The sequence below is a fragment of the Meleagris gallopavo genome, chromosome 10 (assembly GCF_905368555.1).
Source record: "Meleagris gallopavo chromosome 10, MGAL_WU_HG_1.1, whole genome shotgun sequence".
In the NCBI taxonomy this organism is placed as follows: domain Eukaryota; kingdom Metazoa; phylum Chordata; class Aves; order Galliformes; family Phasianidae; genus Meleagris; species Meleagris gallopavo.
Genome location: NC_139413.1, coordinates 20,537,010 through 20,552,340, shown reverse-complemented (window position 1 = coordinate 20,552,340; position 15,331 = coordinate 20,537,010). Strand labels below are relative to the sequence as shown.

General features: G+C 47.3%; 1 protein-coding gene across 1 annotated transcript in view; it reads left to right on the top strand.

The window, feature by feature from the left end:
- The first annotated feature begins 4,434 nt into the window (after positions 1-4,434).
- Positions 4,435-15,331, top strand: part of TESK2 (testis associated actin remodelling kinase 2) — a 69,150-nt gene continuing 58,253 nt past the window's right edge. The window contains exons 1-2 of the mRNA XM_085232306.1: positions 4,435-4,686; positions 11,973-12,276. Coding sequence (XP_085088432.1) covers positions 12,055-12,276 — 222 coding nt within the window. The 5' untranslated portion in view covers positions 4,435-4,686; positions 11,973-12,054. The remainder of the gene's footprint in view (positions 4,687-11,972; positions 12,277-15,331) is intronic.

Sequence of the window (15,331 nt, the reverse complement as noted above, 5' to 3'; positions counted from 1 at the left end):
CGGAGGCCGCCGCCACTCCCAGCGCCCCCGGCCCGTCCGGTCCCCGCTGGGCACCCGCGGTGCGGTCCTTCCCTGCCCCGGGCATCCCCGGTCCTGGTACCCCGGCGCGCTTCTTCAGCATCTCCCGGTCCGGTCCCGCATCGCTTCTGGCGCACCCAGAACTACGCTTCCACTCCACAGAGTGGAGCAAAGTGGCATCGCGCTGTAGCCCTGTGCTGCTTTGGGATGCCCGGAGCTGTGGGCAAGGCTGGGAGCGGGGTGCCCCCGTATCCCTGCTCTGGGTATTCGGGGTGCTCGGGCTCCCGGAGGCACCACTGGCCTCGTGTTCCTCCTGGGCTCTGGGCAGCCCCTTCCAGGCACTGTGAGGGTCTTTCCACAGATATTTGCTGGGTGAAAGAAATCGCAGCCCGATAGCAAACCCTGATGGCCACCAGGTTGTCCCTTCCTTCCTCTGGCGGCATTTTTGAAGAAGCAGCCCTGCAGTAAAGCTGACCATGGCCAGTCCCCTACAGCCTGCGCTGTTCTCTGGAAGGCCCAAAATCCCCGTTCAATCCCCTTGTTTCCTCTTTCCCCCAGTGCTCTGCGTGCAGCTGCCGTGAGCTCCAACCTGCCCCAACACCCTCGGTTTGGGGCTCCTCCTGTACAATCAGTGCCCTCTGCCTATTGGAGTTGTGGCTGAGCCCACCTCGGGCTGGGTCCCTTCCATCCCATGGCACAGAGGAGGAAGGTGGAAATGGGGACTTTGTTCGCTGAGTGCTTGCTCCTTTTGCACCATCCTCCTTCAGCTTGGGAGTTGCTGTAGCTCTGCCCCCATCAGGGAGCAGTGGCTGTGGGACTGTACCTATAAGATCTCATCCTCTTCCTCCAAAATTTGTTTCTGGCCACTTACTGCCACCAAAAGAAGATGTACTGTTTTCTGGCATCCCGTTAAAGAAGTAACTAGGCCTTTAAAAACTTTCCAGTTCGTAAGGGGAATTATTTTATGTGTCTTTACAGCATTTTGTTACACTGAGAGAAGCTGCAGAGCAGCCTGGCTGTGGTAGTGCCTGGGGTGGTGCACAGCAGAGGGGAGCAGATGGGGCACACCTGATCAGCACATGGACCGGACAGATTTGAGCAGTGAAGGGAGCAGAGGAGTGGGAACAATTCCTGAAATAAAGTTTCATACTTGGGAAATGCAGCATCGACTTCTGCCTCTCGCAGTGCTTTATTTAGTTCCTATCCCATGGCTCCTGGCTGGCAGCCAGCACAGGGAGCAGCAGGGAATGACTATGTTGATTATTCTAATTTAATAGGAAGAAGCGGGTAATAGAAAAGTGGGTGGAATATAGTGGCAGCAAAGGGCCTGTGGGAACAGGGTGCAAAGGGAGGAGGAAGGAGATGCTGGCCTGGGAGAGAGGCATCGTCTTGGTGCTGGAGTTGAGTCCCCATGGAGCACTGCTGGTCCTGCAGGGCTTGGCAGCTCCTGCTCCGTGCCACTGGGCAAACCCACATTTTTGGGACGAATGGTGTTGATCAGCATTGGGCTGGTCATCGGCAGAAGGGATCGTCAGCAGGCTGGGAGCTAAGTGGAGCAGAAGGGAGAAGCCAAGGTGAGTCATTCCCCTTGACCAAGCCTGCAGCATTAAAACTGTATTATATCAAAGGCAAATTAAATCTCACAAGTCAGAGCCGAGGAAAGAGAATTTGTCAGAGCAAAGGGTGCTGCTGGGTGGCTTGCAGGCAGGTAGAAGGAGATTGGCTCAGCAGCCCCAGATAGGACATCTTTGCTGCTCCTCAATGCAGAGAAAGTTGCATCCATCTATTTTTAATGTCGGTGACGCAGGCGATGAGCCTGGCCTCAAGCTGGGAGCTCGCTGTCTCCCCATGCATCTGTCCTGACTCATCTTCCTCTGCGAGGGCCCTGCGCTGCTCCATGACCCAGCAAAGGAAGAAGAGGGAAGCGAAATGGGTCCAAAAAAAGTAAATTGGAGAGCACAGCCCCAGGGATAGCGAATTGTTTGGGGAGAGGAATGATAAACATCAGGCTTTCACTCACTCTGAAGCTGGGAAAATTATGGGATTGAGAGAGCTGAATGTGTCCAGGGGACTGCTGAGGAGAGAACAGCATCCCAGGAATGAATGCTTGTCGAGATCTTAAAGGGTTTGGAGCATGACTGAAAGCCTGCAAGGATCTCACGGCTCCTTGTGAAACATCCACCTACGACAGGGCTGGAAAAGGGACAGTGTTGATGTTAGACAAATTCCAGGCAGTCCCACTGGGGTCCTCTCCTCTGCTCCACGAAATGACTCAGGACCTCCACTGGTGTAAACTGGAGCAGAGTTTGACCAGTGCTTTTTAATGAGGGTGTTTTTCCATGAGGAGTTTCCTCACACGAAGTACCTCATGGGCTCAATCTTTGGGATGCCTGTTGTTACAGCAGTGCTGTGAAGTTGACCCACTGCCTTCATCCTCCAGAAGGGAATAAAGACCATCCCCTTTTCTAGGCACTGTTTTAATTTCATCCCTGCTGAGGGCAACCCCTGCTCTGCTGCTGCGGAGTAAAATTTGTGTGGCTACATCACAGCATCTTTCTCTTTGGGAAGCAGAAATTTCCAAACTTCTCTGCCTCTGGAGCATTTCCAAAGCCCAGGGAAAAAGAATTCCTCCTCCCATGCCCACCCACCTCCTCTGATGTCTGTTTTTATTGTCACCCCATGAATGGCAATGAAATCCTTGGCTGTGCATTTGCCAAACTGGTGACATTTACAGAGCTGAAGTGATCTGTCTGGGGAAGTGTCGGAGCAAATCACAAGCCACAGGAGTGCTTTTGGTGCAGCTGATCCTCGTGTGGGGCAGCAGAGGAAATACCAGCCCAGCTCCTGGGCTGCAGGACTCCTGCTCAGTGCCAGTGATAGACCCCAAGCCCAAAGCATGCCGTGCCATCTGCAGGGCTTTGCGTTTGGTACACCCCTTTGAGGGGTCTGTTCATACAGTGTTCGTTTTCCTCTCTCCAGGAAATGGAAACTACAAATCCATCCATCTTCTGCAGATTTTAAGGCTGTGGATTTGCTGGAGTATTTCTGCCACCTGTAAGGAGGGGCCGGGGGGATGTTCTCACATGGAGTTTCTGTTGTTGTACACACGTGTGGCCACCCATGCCTTTCTGCTTTCAGAACTGGATGTTACCATCAAGGCGTTTGCAGGCCACAAGCAGAGGCAACTTGTACGTTGGCTGGAAAGCAGACGAGGTGAAAGTTGTGATGGCGACCCGAGGCAAAGCGTGTTCACTCGCTTTAGCTCTGGGATTGGCTTCCAAAAGAAGAAGTAATGAAAAGCTGCCACCAGGTGTCACCTCGAAGCTAACTAATAGCTTCCAGGCCGGCAGGGTACAGAAATGGAGCCGGGGGACACCTGGATCCAGCGCTCAAGGCTGGCGAATGACCGCAGACACCGCGATGCTTCGGAGCGTGCTTCGGAAAATCTTCTCGACTCCTTCGGACAGACTGCAGCAAAACGTGCAGCGCCGAAATGTCACACAAAGACGCAAATTGCGGAAGGTCGGTCTGCCTGACATCCCCACGCCGAGCGGGGCGTTGGGTGCTGAGGTGCTGGCAGAGCTGAGCGGCTCCGCTTGTTGTGGCACCGAGCGGAATGCGGTGCGTGCGCTCGGCGTTGCTTCACTACAACAGCTGTGCTGCACCCTGTGCTTGGGCTGTCATTAGAATACACGGTTGCACGCGTACTCGATGTTTAGCATTTGGGGGCGTGGGAAAATTGCTGCCAGCAAAGGAAACCCACAAGGAAAATGGAAGGAACCGCCCCGGGACTTCTGATCGTCACGCTTTGGCAAGGATGGGGTCAGCGAACGAAGGAACCCCCACGTGTACTGCGCTGCTCTCGTCCCCGCATGCCTCGGAGCGGCCGCCCGGTAGCAGGGAGCAGGCCGCCCGGAGCACGAGGGAAGCGCCGGGACCAAATGCTGAAGGCATGTAGCTGGACAGAGCGCGGGACCGGCCGCACGGCGCCGGATACAGCGCCCCGGGAACGGGCTTGCGCCGCCCGCTGACAGCTTCCCGCCCACCGCCGCCAATAAACACACGCGGATTGGCTTCTCTGCCCGTCCGTCAGCACTTGAATCGCGCTGCTATTGGCTAACTCTCTTATTTATAATCCGCCTTCGAAGTCTGACCAATGAGAGCGAGGCGCCCCTAGCAACGCCCCTCTCTCTTCCCTGTCACTACTCCCGCGATTGTCCTGGCAGTCGTTGTCTCCGCTCCTATCGATCCAGCCTCCTGCCAGATCTTGACCAATTAGAAGCCGATACTCACGTGGATTACCTGAGAGTTCCTCCGCCTGCCTTCCTCTTCACCATTGGCCAAACGTCACCGTCCATCAAAGCCTCCCCGACATCGATTGGTTGCTCTGGAAGGCGGCTAGCGGCTGGGCTCCGCCCCTCTATGTGGGCGGCTCAGTGGCCGTGAGGCTGGCGGCGGGGCTGGGCGCGTGAGGAGGCGGAGGAGAGCGAGGGCGGAGCCGTGGCCGTCGCGGGTCCCGCAGCTGGGTTCCGTCCTCACATGGGGCCCCCTCGCTTACCGCAGCGGCGGGGCAGACCCTCACCGAGCCGCTGGGAGACGAACAGGTCGCCATGAGTGCCCGCGCCGCCCGCAGGCCCCGCTTGCGCCGCCGCCGCCGTCGCTGCTCAGGTAACGGCCGGGGCCGCGCGAGAGGGGCGGGGGGAGCTGAGCTGAGCTGAGTTGAGCGCCGCGGAGGGCGGGCGGGCGGCAGGAGGGGTCCCGGTCCCGTGAGGGAGCGGAGTCCGGCAGCACCGGGAGGACGGGCCGCCTGGGTCGCACCGCTCGCTGCGCTCGGGGCGGGCAGGTGCAGGCGGGAGGCGGGGGGGGGCCGCGGGGAAACTGCGTTCTCGTGCCACGGTGAGGGGCTTGGCGAGCGGGTCGGTGCCCAGGCACGCGGGGATCGCCTGCGAATTGGTTGCCGAGCCGGGAGGTGCGAGTTTGGCTACGGTATTGCTATTTTAAACGCTGCCCTACGTGAATCATGGGCTAATGACAGGCTGGAGCGTTCAGGTGTGTGCGCATATAGGTTTGCGTGGTGGCCCTCGGATGAAGGGCGGTGTGTACATGTGGGAGGTCGCTCCTAATAGTGCGTTTCTTTGAGGGTGCATTTGCTTTAAGTGCTGAGGACTTTCCTCTTGCATATTCTGACAGGTATGCCGGCAGTTAGGCGAAAGCTGAAACGTCAGGAGTGCTGCCTGCAGCTTTATTTATGCTTTTACTTTCTGGTTTGTCCTCTTAAAAAGACTGAGAGCTGATATTTACACCAACCTGTGAGCAGTCTTTATGCTTCAGCTGGAAAAAAAAAAAAAACCAACAACTTTAAATAGAGGTCAGAGTTCTAGGATATTTTTATTGTGTGCAAAATCAACAGCCTTACAGTTCCATGGACTTAATTAGGCAGTGGAATTTACAACCTCAGATAAGATGTTTTATGAGAAACTCTGATATGCCCAGTGGAATAGTCGTAAACCTTTCTATTCAGTCATCATTTGTGGAAATTACTGTTGCATACCATATCCTGACAGGCCAATAAAAACGTCATTTTCTGACTTGAGCAGGACTGCACTGTACAGCTGTAGGCACGGCTGTTATTCCATTGTCCATTTCGTTTTGCTTCATGATCAGCTGGAGCTGAAGGTAGCTGGGTGTGTGCCTGTACCTGCTGGCAGCGTGTGCTGTCCTGATTTTTTTTTTTGCTTAGAACTTCTGTGCTGTTAGGATGAGCAGCTGGTGGAGGGGAGTGGGGGGGCAGAGCAGAAGGTAGGGACAGAGCAATCCTTGCTACAGCACTTAATATTAATTTTGGGACTGCAGAATGAGACAGTTGGTCCAGATGAGATGTTGTAACACCTTCCAATTCTATATATATGTTTTGCCATTGTGATTCTTTACACAAATGACTTCACAAATTCCTGGAAGAAATGTAGGGTTAAAGGAGGGGTCTGTTCCTGTGCCTGCTGCGGAAGAGCGAAGCTTGTGGTTCCCTTGCATCATAAGTTTCCTTTCTGTATTCTTACGTTAGCCAAGAACCATGCATTTGCACTATGGCAGAGCTTTTTATTTTATCCTTGCAGCCTGGCACAAAGTTAAGCACTCTTCTGGGCAAGATCAAAACCAGTCAAAATTGACAATTAATTCCTAGCCATTTTACTGCTTATTAGTACCCTACCATGTTCATTTGAAGTTGTGCATTTATCAGTAAGTACCTCTGATAATCAGCTGCCATATCCCAGTGGCTCCATCTGTTGTCTGCAGCCAAGTCCTCTTTTTGACTTAGTTAGTAAGCTTCTTTTCATATGGCCCTGTCACTTTTTCTTAAGTTGAACACACTTCTTGTAGTGCCTCGGCCACTTTTATTTTAATGTGATTGTCCCATCAGTTGCACTGGGGTACTGTCATAGCTCTTGCAAGCAGCCTGCATGTTAGTTGAAATAGCTTTGCTTTTGAAGCCCAATGTCATGCGCTCCATGTCTAAGACTCATCCTGGTACCTGTGCTTGTGATTGTGTAAAGACCACCAGGCTGCAGGGTCTCCAGCACTGAAACAGCAGCAGAGCCGGGTGCCTGTTCTCACTGCAAAGATTCATAAATAAGTTAGTTGAGACCATGTTACTGTTCCATTTGTACAGCCGGTATCTGACGTAAGTACAGGACTGGGTGTTTCGCAGTAACTTGAGCCCTCAGACACGGACTGGTGTTCCAGCTGTATTTTAATGGCAGATTATAGAATGCTTTTTAAGGATTTGTGAAGATGGTGCTTTTAGATGGAAAATGTTCAAATACTGACTGTCTTGTGTGACTATGAAGGGTCAGTCAGGCATGAAATGTAGCCAGCTTGCTTTATTTTTCTCCACTCCACTCCACTCTCAATCATTGCTGTTCTCTTTCCTTGCCTTTGCTGTACCAAGTTATCTCGTGGCTGCATTGAAACAACTGCAGGTTGCTTCCCTTCCACAGTGAGAACCCCTCGGTGCAACAGAGCTGTCAGCCCTCGGTGTACAGCTGGTGGAGAGGCTGAGGGGGAGTTCCTCGACAATGGAGGTTTTCCCACACCTCTGGTACAGGAAGGCTTTGATGCACTTTGTTTTTTCTCACTGCTAAGCAGTACCAGCCTGCTGACACCTGGATGACTGGAGCAGCTCCTCAGCATCCATACAGAGCTCTGCAGAAGCGTAGGGAATGCTGATGTTTTCTGGATGTATTACCATTTTCCTGCTTTGTTGGGTAAATGGGATGTATTGAAATTATCCATCTGAAGCAGCAGCTGTGTTGTATGTGATCTACTTGAGTGATTGTTTGACTGTAACGATGTTTCACATCTGGCTCATGGTCTGTGTGCACTGGGGCTCGGTGTGGCTGCAGCCAGGCTTGGAAACAAACACGTTTTTGTTTTTTTGTACAAGTTCAGTTTTGTATCTGCACCTGAGAAAGTGTTGGCAGTTCCTTACTATGATCGAGTGTTTTTTGTTTGCCTGTTTTTTTGCCTTTTAAACACGCGCCAGCCTTTATACCTGTGCTTTGTGTGGGTGTTTTTAAACCGACCACCTCAGTCCTGAATCGCAGGCCCTGCACTAGGTTAATGGCTTGTCTCTTTCTGGTTTCAAACTTGGCCGCAGTCACAAAAGAAATGAACTGTTTGTTTCAGCTTGGGCTCTCGCAGAGATTTGTTTGCATTACAGAGCCGTGGCGCAGCTCTGCGGGCCGCTTGTCCCGTGGCTGTGTAACCATTCCTGGGCCAGCACGGGTGTCCTCTGAGCAGCATCAGCCCAGCTGTGTGCTGTGTACGTACCTGCTGGAGCTGGGAATTTCTCCTACCAAGGGAGATACAATTAAACCAAAATGTTCACAAAATGGAAATAGAAAAGGTTGGATTTTTCTCTTTCAAGTGTAGTGACTGCGTGAGCTGGGCTGAGCATCGCACAGCTCCGGTACTCATAGCTGCCCTGCCTGTGCATGCTTCTTCCAAGGACTGGAGACCAAGTTACAGCCAACACAGTTACTGCTCCTCTGTATTAGGATTGGATAAGACTCTGTAGGAACAAAGTTGTGTAATGCTTGCTTCTCTTTACCTATTTAATGTGATTGCTCATGGTTCCTTTCCAAAGCAGTTTTTCCCCTCTCCTCTAGGTTAATGACCTCAAAGTCAATTCAATCTCTGGAAGATTTGGTTCCTTCTGATCGTTCAAAGCTTTTCTGCAATTTGCACATTACTGCAGTGAATTCTTTTTTTCCTTTTCTATTTCCCCCAGGCTGTTTTGCTGAGTGGCACTTGCCAGGCTAATTCCTCCATGTTTTTGTAGTGCTGGATTTTAAACTGCGTCGGAGATGAGTTTAAATAGTTAACTCTTGGCAAATGTCTTATGTCAAAGCTTTGGCATCCTGCTCTTCAGAAAACCTTTTCAAATTAATAACACGCATCCACCAGATTTATTGCTTTCCAGGCTGAATGCCTAGCGACAGTCTTCTGTGTCTAAAAATGGCTGGTGTTGTTGTTAAGGCCATCTTTTAGGAAACTTGGAGTTTACTTTTAAGTGCAAGCGTGCACATATTATGAAGATACCGGGGGCACAAAGTGTTTGTAATGAGTTGGAATGGTTTTGGAGGGATCTCGTGTTGTGCCCTGGGGCATGAAAGGGGTCTCGACTGTGGAAGTCGAGAAGCCTGACCCGTTTTTGTGCCTACAAGAAGTGTAAAATTGGAAGCACGGGTGGATGCATCTCATTCATTCTGTGCCAGTGTGCAGGTTAGAACTTGATGTGCTTTTGTGGGGTTTCCATCTTTAACTGTTTGCCAGCTCAGACATCGGTTTTGAAAGCCACCCCCTACCTAACCAAATTACTGCCAGCAGTGTCTGTAGTTACAATCATTTCTACAGTTCAAAAACCAGTGCGTTCACGCAGCGCAGAAACTGATCTTAATATAACAGTCCCTTTTTTTGTTTGTTCTTTAGACCAATACGTTGAAATGCTGGAGGGGAGGAAACTGCCTAAAATTGTGTTTTTTTAGTCCTGTAATGTGGCCGAGTAGGGCAGGCAGGCATTTTGGGATCTGTGTTTGTAAAACGTTTTGGCTTGGCAGAGCGTTGTGTGTTTTTGTTGGGGTACGGATGTCAGAAAAAGTGGTCTGGAAGCTGAGAGTTTATTGGGAAGTGTTTGTAGAGTGCTCCATGTCATTTCTTAGCTGGGAGTTGAGCACAGCTCAGGAATCTTTAAGCTAAACCAATCTTAAAAACAAACAGAAAACCCGGCCATCCAACAGCACTTCGTACTGCAGCAGGACAGCCTTGGATTCTGCTCAGCGCACTTTAATTAATCATACAAGGTAGTAAATTAAAGTACCTCAGACTGACTTGACAGTCAATTAAACACTGGTTGATTTGACTGAGAATGTGATCATTAGTGTAATTGGCCAAAATGACAGGAGGCCGTCTTGGAATTGTGCCCACTTGAAATTTTCCTCTAATTCTGTGGATGCAGTCCTGGGCAGGAAGCTGGGCAAATGGAACTCTATCCTCTTCATTCCCAAGGATTTCGTGTAGCTGTCTGGAAATAAGGCCAACTTGGGCAGGTAGAAATGAAGGAATGGGTTACTTAAGAATCCAGATGGCAAAACCTTTTGGGGTTTATGTTGTGCGAAGTGCTTTGAATCTCTTCTTTCATTGTGGGATTTGTGTAGAGTTTTGTGAAGGTCACCATGTGATTTCAATCAAAAGGATGTAAATCGAGAGCTGAGCTTTTGTTCATGGTATCTGGATGCTTAAGACAGAGTTAGGCCTTTCTTCCTGCTTAATAACACTAACCTAACTTGGTTCCTCTTGTTAAAAAACACCAGTCGTCTTCTTCCTTTTGTTTCTGGATCTGTTGCTTTGTCTCGAAGCTCACTGCCTTGCTTTGCTGCTTGCTGGGCTGCAGTGCAGGTGTGTGGCTCTCTGGGTGTTCTGGGGGTGTCTGCGAGCCTCAGGGCCCGCTTTGTAGGCGTACAGAAACTGGGGTGTCACACTGGGCATTGCTGGGGCTGACTATTGCTCCTCCATTTCCATCAGTCTCCAAACATACTTGTGTGCTTTGTTCCAGACAAGGAATGGTTAACACCATTGTTTCTTGCCTGTCCTCCTTCCACAGATAATTCTTCATCTCCTTGAAAAGTAACCAAGTGTTAGTTCACTGCATTCAGATCAAAAGGAATTATTTAAGTATGCTTTGGAAATTTCTGGGCATCATCTCTGTAGTTGAGGAGGTTCTTGGGGCTATTTCTTCTCAGCTGGGGAGATATGAGACTTGTTCTTCCCATGGTGCTTCTGTACCACTTCCAGACCTTCAGGGCTCACGGGGCAAGAATATGAGGTCAGAAATTGGAAACTGATCTTCTCAGTGGCAGTCGGCCACGCCAGAACATGAGATACGTTGTACTATCATCTGCAAAGCTCAGTGAGCTCACGCATGTGGGACTCTGCACGTAAAATGCTGTAGGAATACCACAGCGTGGGACTGGATAGATTACATTTTTGTAAACAGGCTCTGGTAAGGCTCTTTATCACAGCCTTCATCCTGACTCATTTGGATAGATAAATGATAAGATACTTGAAATAAACACACCTTGGAAATACTTCTTCCTTTTTGGAGAGGACAACCTGAAATTAATTTCATGCAGTTCAACAGAGCTTACTTCTGAAGGCGGGGAAGGACTTTCTGACATGCTGGCACAGAGCATCTCTGAAAGATGTATGGTATGTAAGATTTGTGTAGCAGAACTGCTGTGTGTTCAGGGGACAGCTGGTGCCTGTGCCTCTCTGTGAGCTGCTCATCACATTGAGTGTATTACTCAGCTTCTGTGCCTCTGTGTAATACAAGTCTGCTCACTGCCCAGTCTGCTCCCTGCTTCCTTCAGGTGTTGTGTGTGCTGTGCTGAGTTGCTGTAAATGAACAGTTAAGTGTGGGAAAGATGGATAACCTCCTGAGTGTAAGGTTTAGAAGGGGGAAAAAAAAGTAGGCCACCTGTCAGGTTTGCCAATCCAAGTTGGATTTGATGGGCTCCAGTCATCCTGATTACTTCATCATCCTCTTACAGAGAAAAAAATTCCCTCACTGTTATTTTTTTTTCTTCCCTTGTACTTTGGCAAATGTACCTTATTTCCTGTGTTTTTAGTTGAGCTGAAATTAATAAAGCTTTAAAAAGTGTGCTTGGGGAGAATTGTTCTGGCAGTTTCTTATAAGAAGACTGTTTTTGTTGCAGGATTGCTGATGGGTTTTATACATTTGTGGACTTGATCCTTGGTGGATACAAATCTGTGTTCTTACCAGTTAAGGAATTGGTCTTGGAAAGTGCATAGGTGGAAGCTCTGGAAAACAGAGGTTTTGGTTCTCCAGCTACTATTATTGACAGCTAATAGTTTTCCTTAAGGCAGCTGAATGTTGACCTGTTTTTTATAGTTAGAGATCCTTTGTCCAGCCCCTCGTGTGAAATGAGTTCTTGTAATAGCACTGCATTGGTCACCAGCTGCTGCTGAAGCAGAATAGAGTGTAAGAATTTGTGGGTTTCCTTCTGCTTAGTTGTTTGCTTTAGCAACCAGAACTTAGGGCGGGTGGTGGGGGGGGGGAAACCACCAAAAAAAAAAAAAGTGGAGTGGGGGGTGGTTGGGTGAAAGTCCTTTGTTATCATTTAAAGTTCTGAGCTCTACACCTATCAATTTATTTGCAGCCAAAACATGAAGTATTTTCAGGAAGCCAAAAGAAAAGTTCATTAGATTGTATTTTCTAATGATGTTGTGGGGGTGGGGGTGTATTTCTTTTCCTTTTTTAAGCTGTACTTGAGTATCTTCTGCTTTTTCCGTGTTCCCTCGCACTGGTTAGATTGTGTTGGAGTCCTATCAAACTTCATTAGATACGTTTATAATAATCTCAATTTCTTGCATTTCAGCACCCAACAAGAGGTGAGAAGACAGCAAAGTCCCGAAGATGTGAGAAGTTCTCCCTTAGCGAAAGAAAACCTTGTTTTCAAAATGGACCGAAGTAAAAGGAATTCAATAGCTGGATTTCCACCTCGCTTGGAGCGTGCTGAGGACTTTGATGGTGGCACTGGAGGAGATGGGACTACATCCCAGATAGGGAGAGTTTGGACCTCTTCGTACAGAGCCCTGATAAGTGCCTTTTCCAGACTTACCCGTCTCGATGACTTCACGTGTGAGAAAATTGGCTCTGGTTTCTTCTCTGAGGTGTTCAAGGTGTGTGTTTAGTTCTTCTGCCCATGTTGATTGCTTCCTGTTTGGTGCTGAGAACGCATGAGAGTACTTCTTTCACTGAAGTCAACTGTTCCTGTATTTGCATTACTCTGGCTAAGTGAGTGATGAAGAATTTGCAACTCTCAAATACTTCCTCAGCTGTTTTGCATCACCTGCAAGTTAGCTGGGGAGTTGCAGAGAATATTTGAGAATTCAAACTACAAAACTATTGATCTAACTTTCGTTCCCTGTAGTGTAGCATGTTACAGAATCATAGAATGGCTTGGGTGCAGAGATCTTAAAGGTTCATCTAGTTCCAACCTCCTTATTAAACTCAAATGACTGATTCCCTCATGTGTAAGTCTGGATGTCTTTAGTTTACTTTGATTCTTAGCTTTGTGGGATTGTACCCATTCCTTGTGCCAGTCTTTTGCTTCCCAGCACTAGGTGCACCTCTGAATTGGTGAATGATTTCTGAATTTGAAACTACAAAACTTATTGTACTGAAGTTACAATACAGTTAGCTGCTCTTCTCTATTCCCTTTGCTTCTTGTTATGCTGTATCTCTAACCCAAATAATGTGAGATTGATTTTTGTGGAGAGTAGTTTGAGCAAGAAAATCTGAGGTTGTCAGTGACTTGCTGTTAGAGTATTTGGAAAATGATTGAGGCCATTGAAAGGCAGTTTTAAAGTGCTCATAGTATTTGTGCTATCCTGACCATTTGTGGTGAGGCCTATCGTAGAGGAGTAGGATACTGAGTTTCTTCTAGGCTTTCAGGCATTGCAGAAATCACTTGTTTCCTTGTCTTAGTTCCTGGCTTCAAATGAACTCGCTCTCCAGATCATTTCCATTTCAGTGAAGTGCCAGAAGACTATCTTGCTGTGTATGCTGTCTATTCCATGATACTTAATGTCATCTTTTCTTTAAGAATTAAAGCCAAGAAACCTTTTATCCAGCTTTACTGCTGTGAATAGATATGTGAATTAGAAAATGTATGTTTTGTTACTTTATTGCCCAAAAGACATTCCTATCTTCATATGTACCTCTCTCTCCTCTTGTGTAAAGGCAAGTTGTTAATTGTTTTTTCTTTTGCTAGATACATGAAACTCAATTTACACTAACCCCAATTTTTATTTCTTTCAAAATAAAGAGAAGAGGGACATCAAAGTTTTGTATGTTGAGACTTCAGATTGAGGTGTTGCAGTCAGACAGCTACATGCTGGGTGAACATATGTACTAGGTGAAATAATTATCATATTCTGTCATGGCTTGGTGGGAAACATTGTGGAGAAGCACCCGGAGGCGAGGTGACTGCATGCCCAGCAGAAAAGTAAGGTAATTAGAATAATTAGGAAACAAAGTAGGTGGGGAAAAAAAGATGGTTAAAAGCAAATGTAAATTTCCAGGATATGAGTTACTGATTTCATTAAGAATATCTTATTTTGAGAGCTTGCTTTACACAAGTAGTGACATACGGAGGTTTATGTAAATGTGTTTGAGAACTTCTGTTGATTGAGGAAAAATCCTTGATACCTGATTTACCTTCCTGTGCACAAAGAAGTCTGCTAACTTTAGAACACCTTTCTCCTGCCATTCTGCTTTCAGTAGAACTGAGCTGGACGTCCCCTGGTGTAAGTCTGCAGTCAGTGTCATTACTACAGACATGGTTGTAGTCTGATATCTAGCGTCTGTTTTTTCCAGCAACAACTGCAGACCTTCTGCAGGGAAACAATGTTGATACTTTTCTTTCAGATCAATTTAAGAGAGATCTCTCTTCAGTTTTGGCACAAAGTGGAAAGAGAGCATTATGACCTTGACTTAGATGTGGTTCCATACTCATTTAGGCAAGTTTCTGTTCTGCTAGTTTATCAGCGTGACCACCTCTGTCATTAATCTCACTGAGCTGATCAGATTTCTTTCAAGAACCTTGATGTGCTTCCAGGAAGGAGGGCCTCGTGGTTTGACACAGTAAAAGTTCAGTCTGATCTGCAGGCTTCCAGGTAAACATTTGAACTTGAGAACAATCCAAGGTAGTTCTAGATTTACTGCGTAAGTAACTTAGAAAAGCAATGAAGCGTTCCCTTTAAATTAGTAAAAGGTATTTTAAAAACAAACAAACAAAATCCTTGTATCTCTAGAGCTTTTTAAGTTATTCATTTGCCTGTTGTTTTGTGAATATCATGCATCAGGTTCGCTTGGACAGTTTATCAAAGAATACTTGCCCTGTTTTGAGGATTTGAGGTCTTTGTTTTGCTATGTAACTCACAACTATTTTCACTGATTTGTTCCCTTCCATCAGTTCTGTGGAGCCTCCTTGATTAATATGGTTTTTCACAGTGGATAGAGATGTTTCAATATGAATACGGTACGGCACGAACGTGTGTGTGATGTATGCTAGGAATGGGCGTCTTGCATTTCTAGGGCACTTTAACTCATACAAATTAAGCTTTGTGGTTTATTCAGCATTAAATATTAAGTTAGCATTTTGATTTTTGTCAGCCATCATTACAACAATTCAAACTCACTTGAATGCTAACTGTTGTAGAAATCAGTTTTGAAAAATGGAAATTTGTGAAACCACCAGCAGTGTAGTTTGAAGCAGCTGAGTGATGAGTTCCTGTTGTAATTTTCATTGGCAGGTATAGAGTTGACATTTGCTCTTCAACTGACCTAGACAAAGGGTTTTTTTTTAATAAGTGAACGTTAATCGGCCATTGTCCTGAACTTTGTAATTCTTAGCTGGGAAGACCAATAAGAACTGATGGAAGTAGAAGTAATTGTGGGGGAGATAAACATCGTAGTGAGACTGTATTAGGAGGCAGGTACATCTTAAAATACATGTGATGGAACAGAAGTCAAACTGAAGTCTGTGATCCTCCTCTATTCAAGTAAGTGTTTGGGTTCAGAGCTGGTACAAAACATTCAAGTTCCTAATGTATTTCTTAAGGGCTTCTTGTTAATACTGTGTTCTGTAGCTGAATTTCTGAGAGAGCCTGGAAATACTTGGACACTTTGACCTTTAAAAGAGGACTTTTTTTGCTGTTGATTATTTGATGA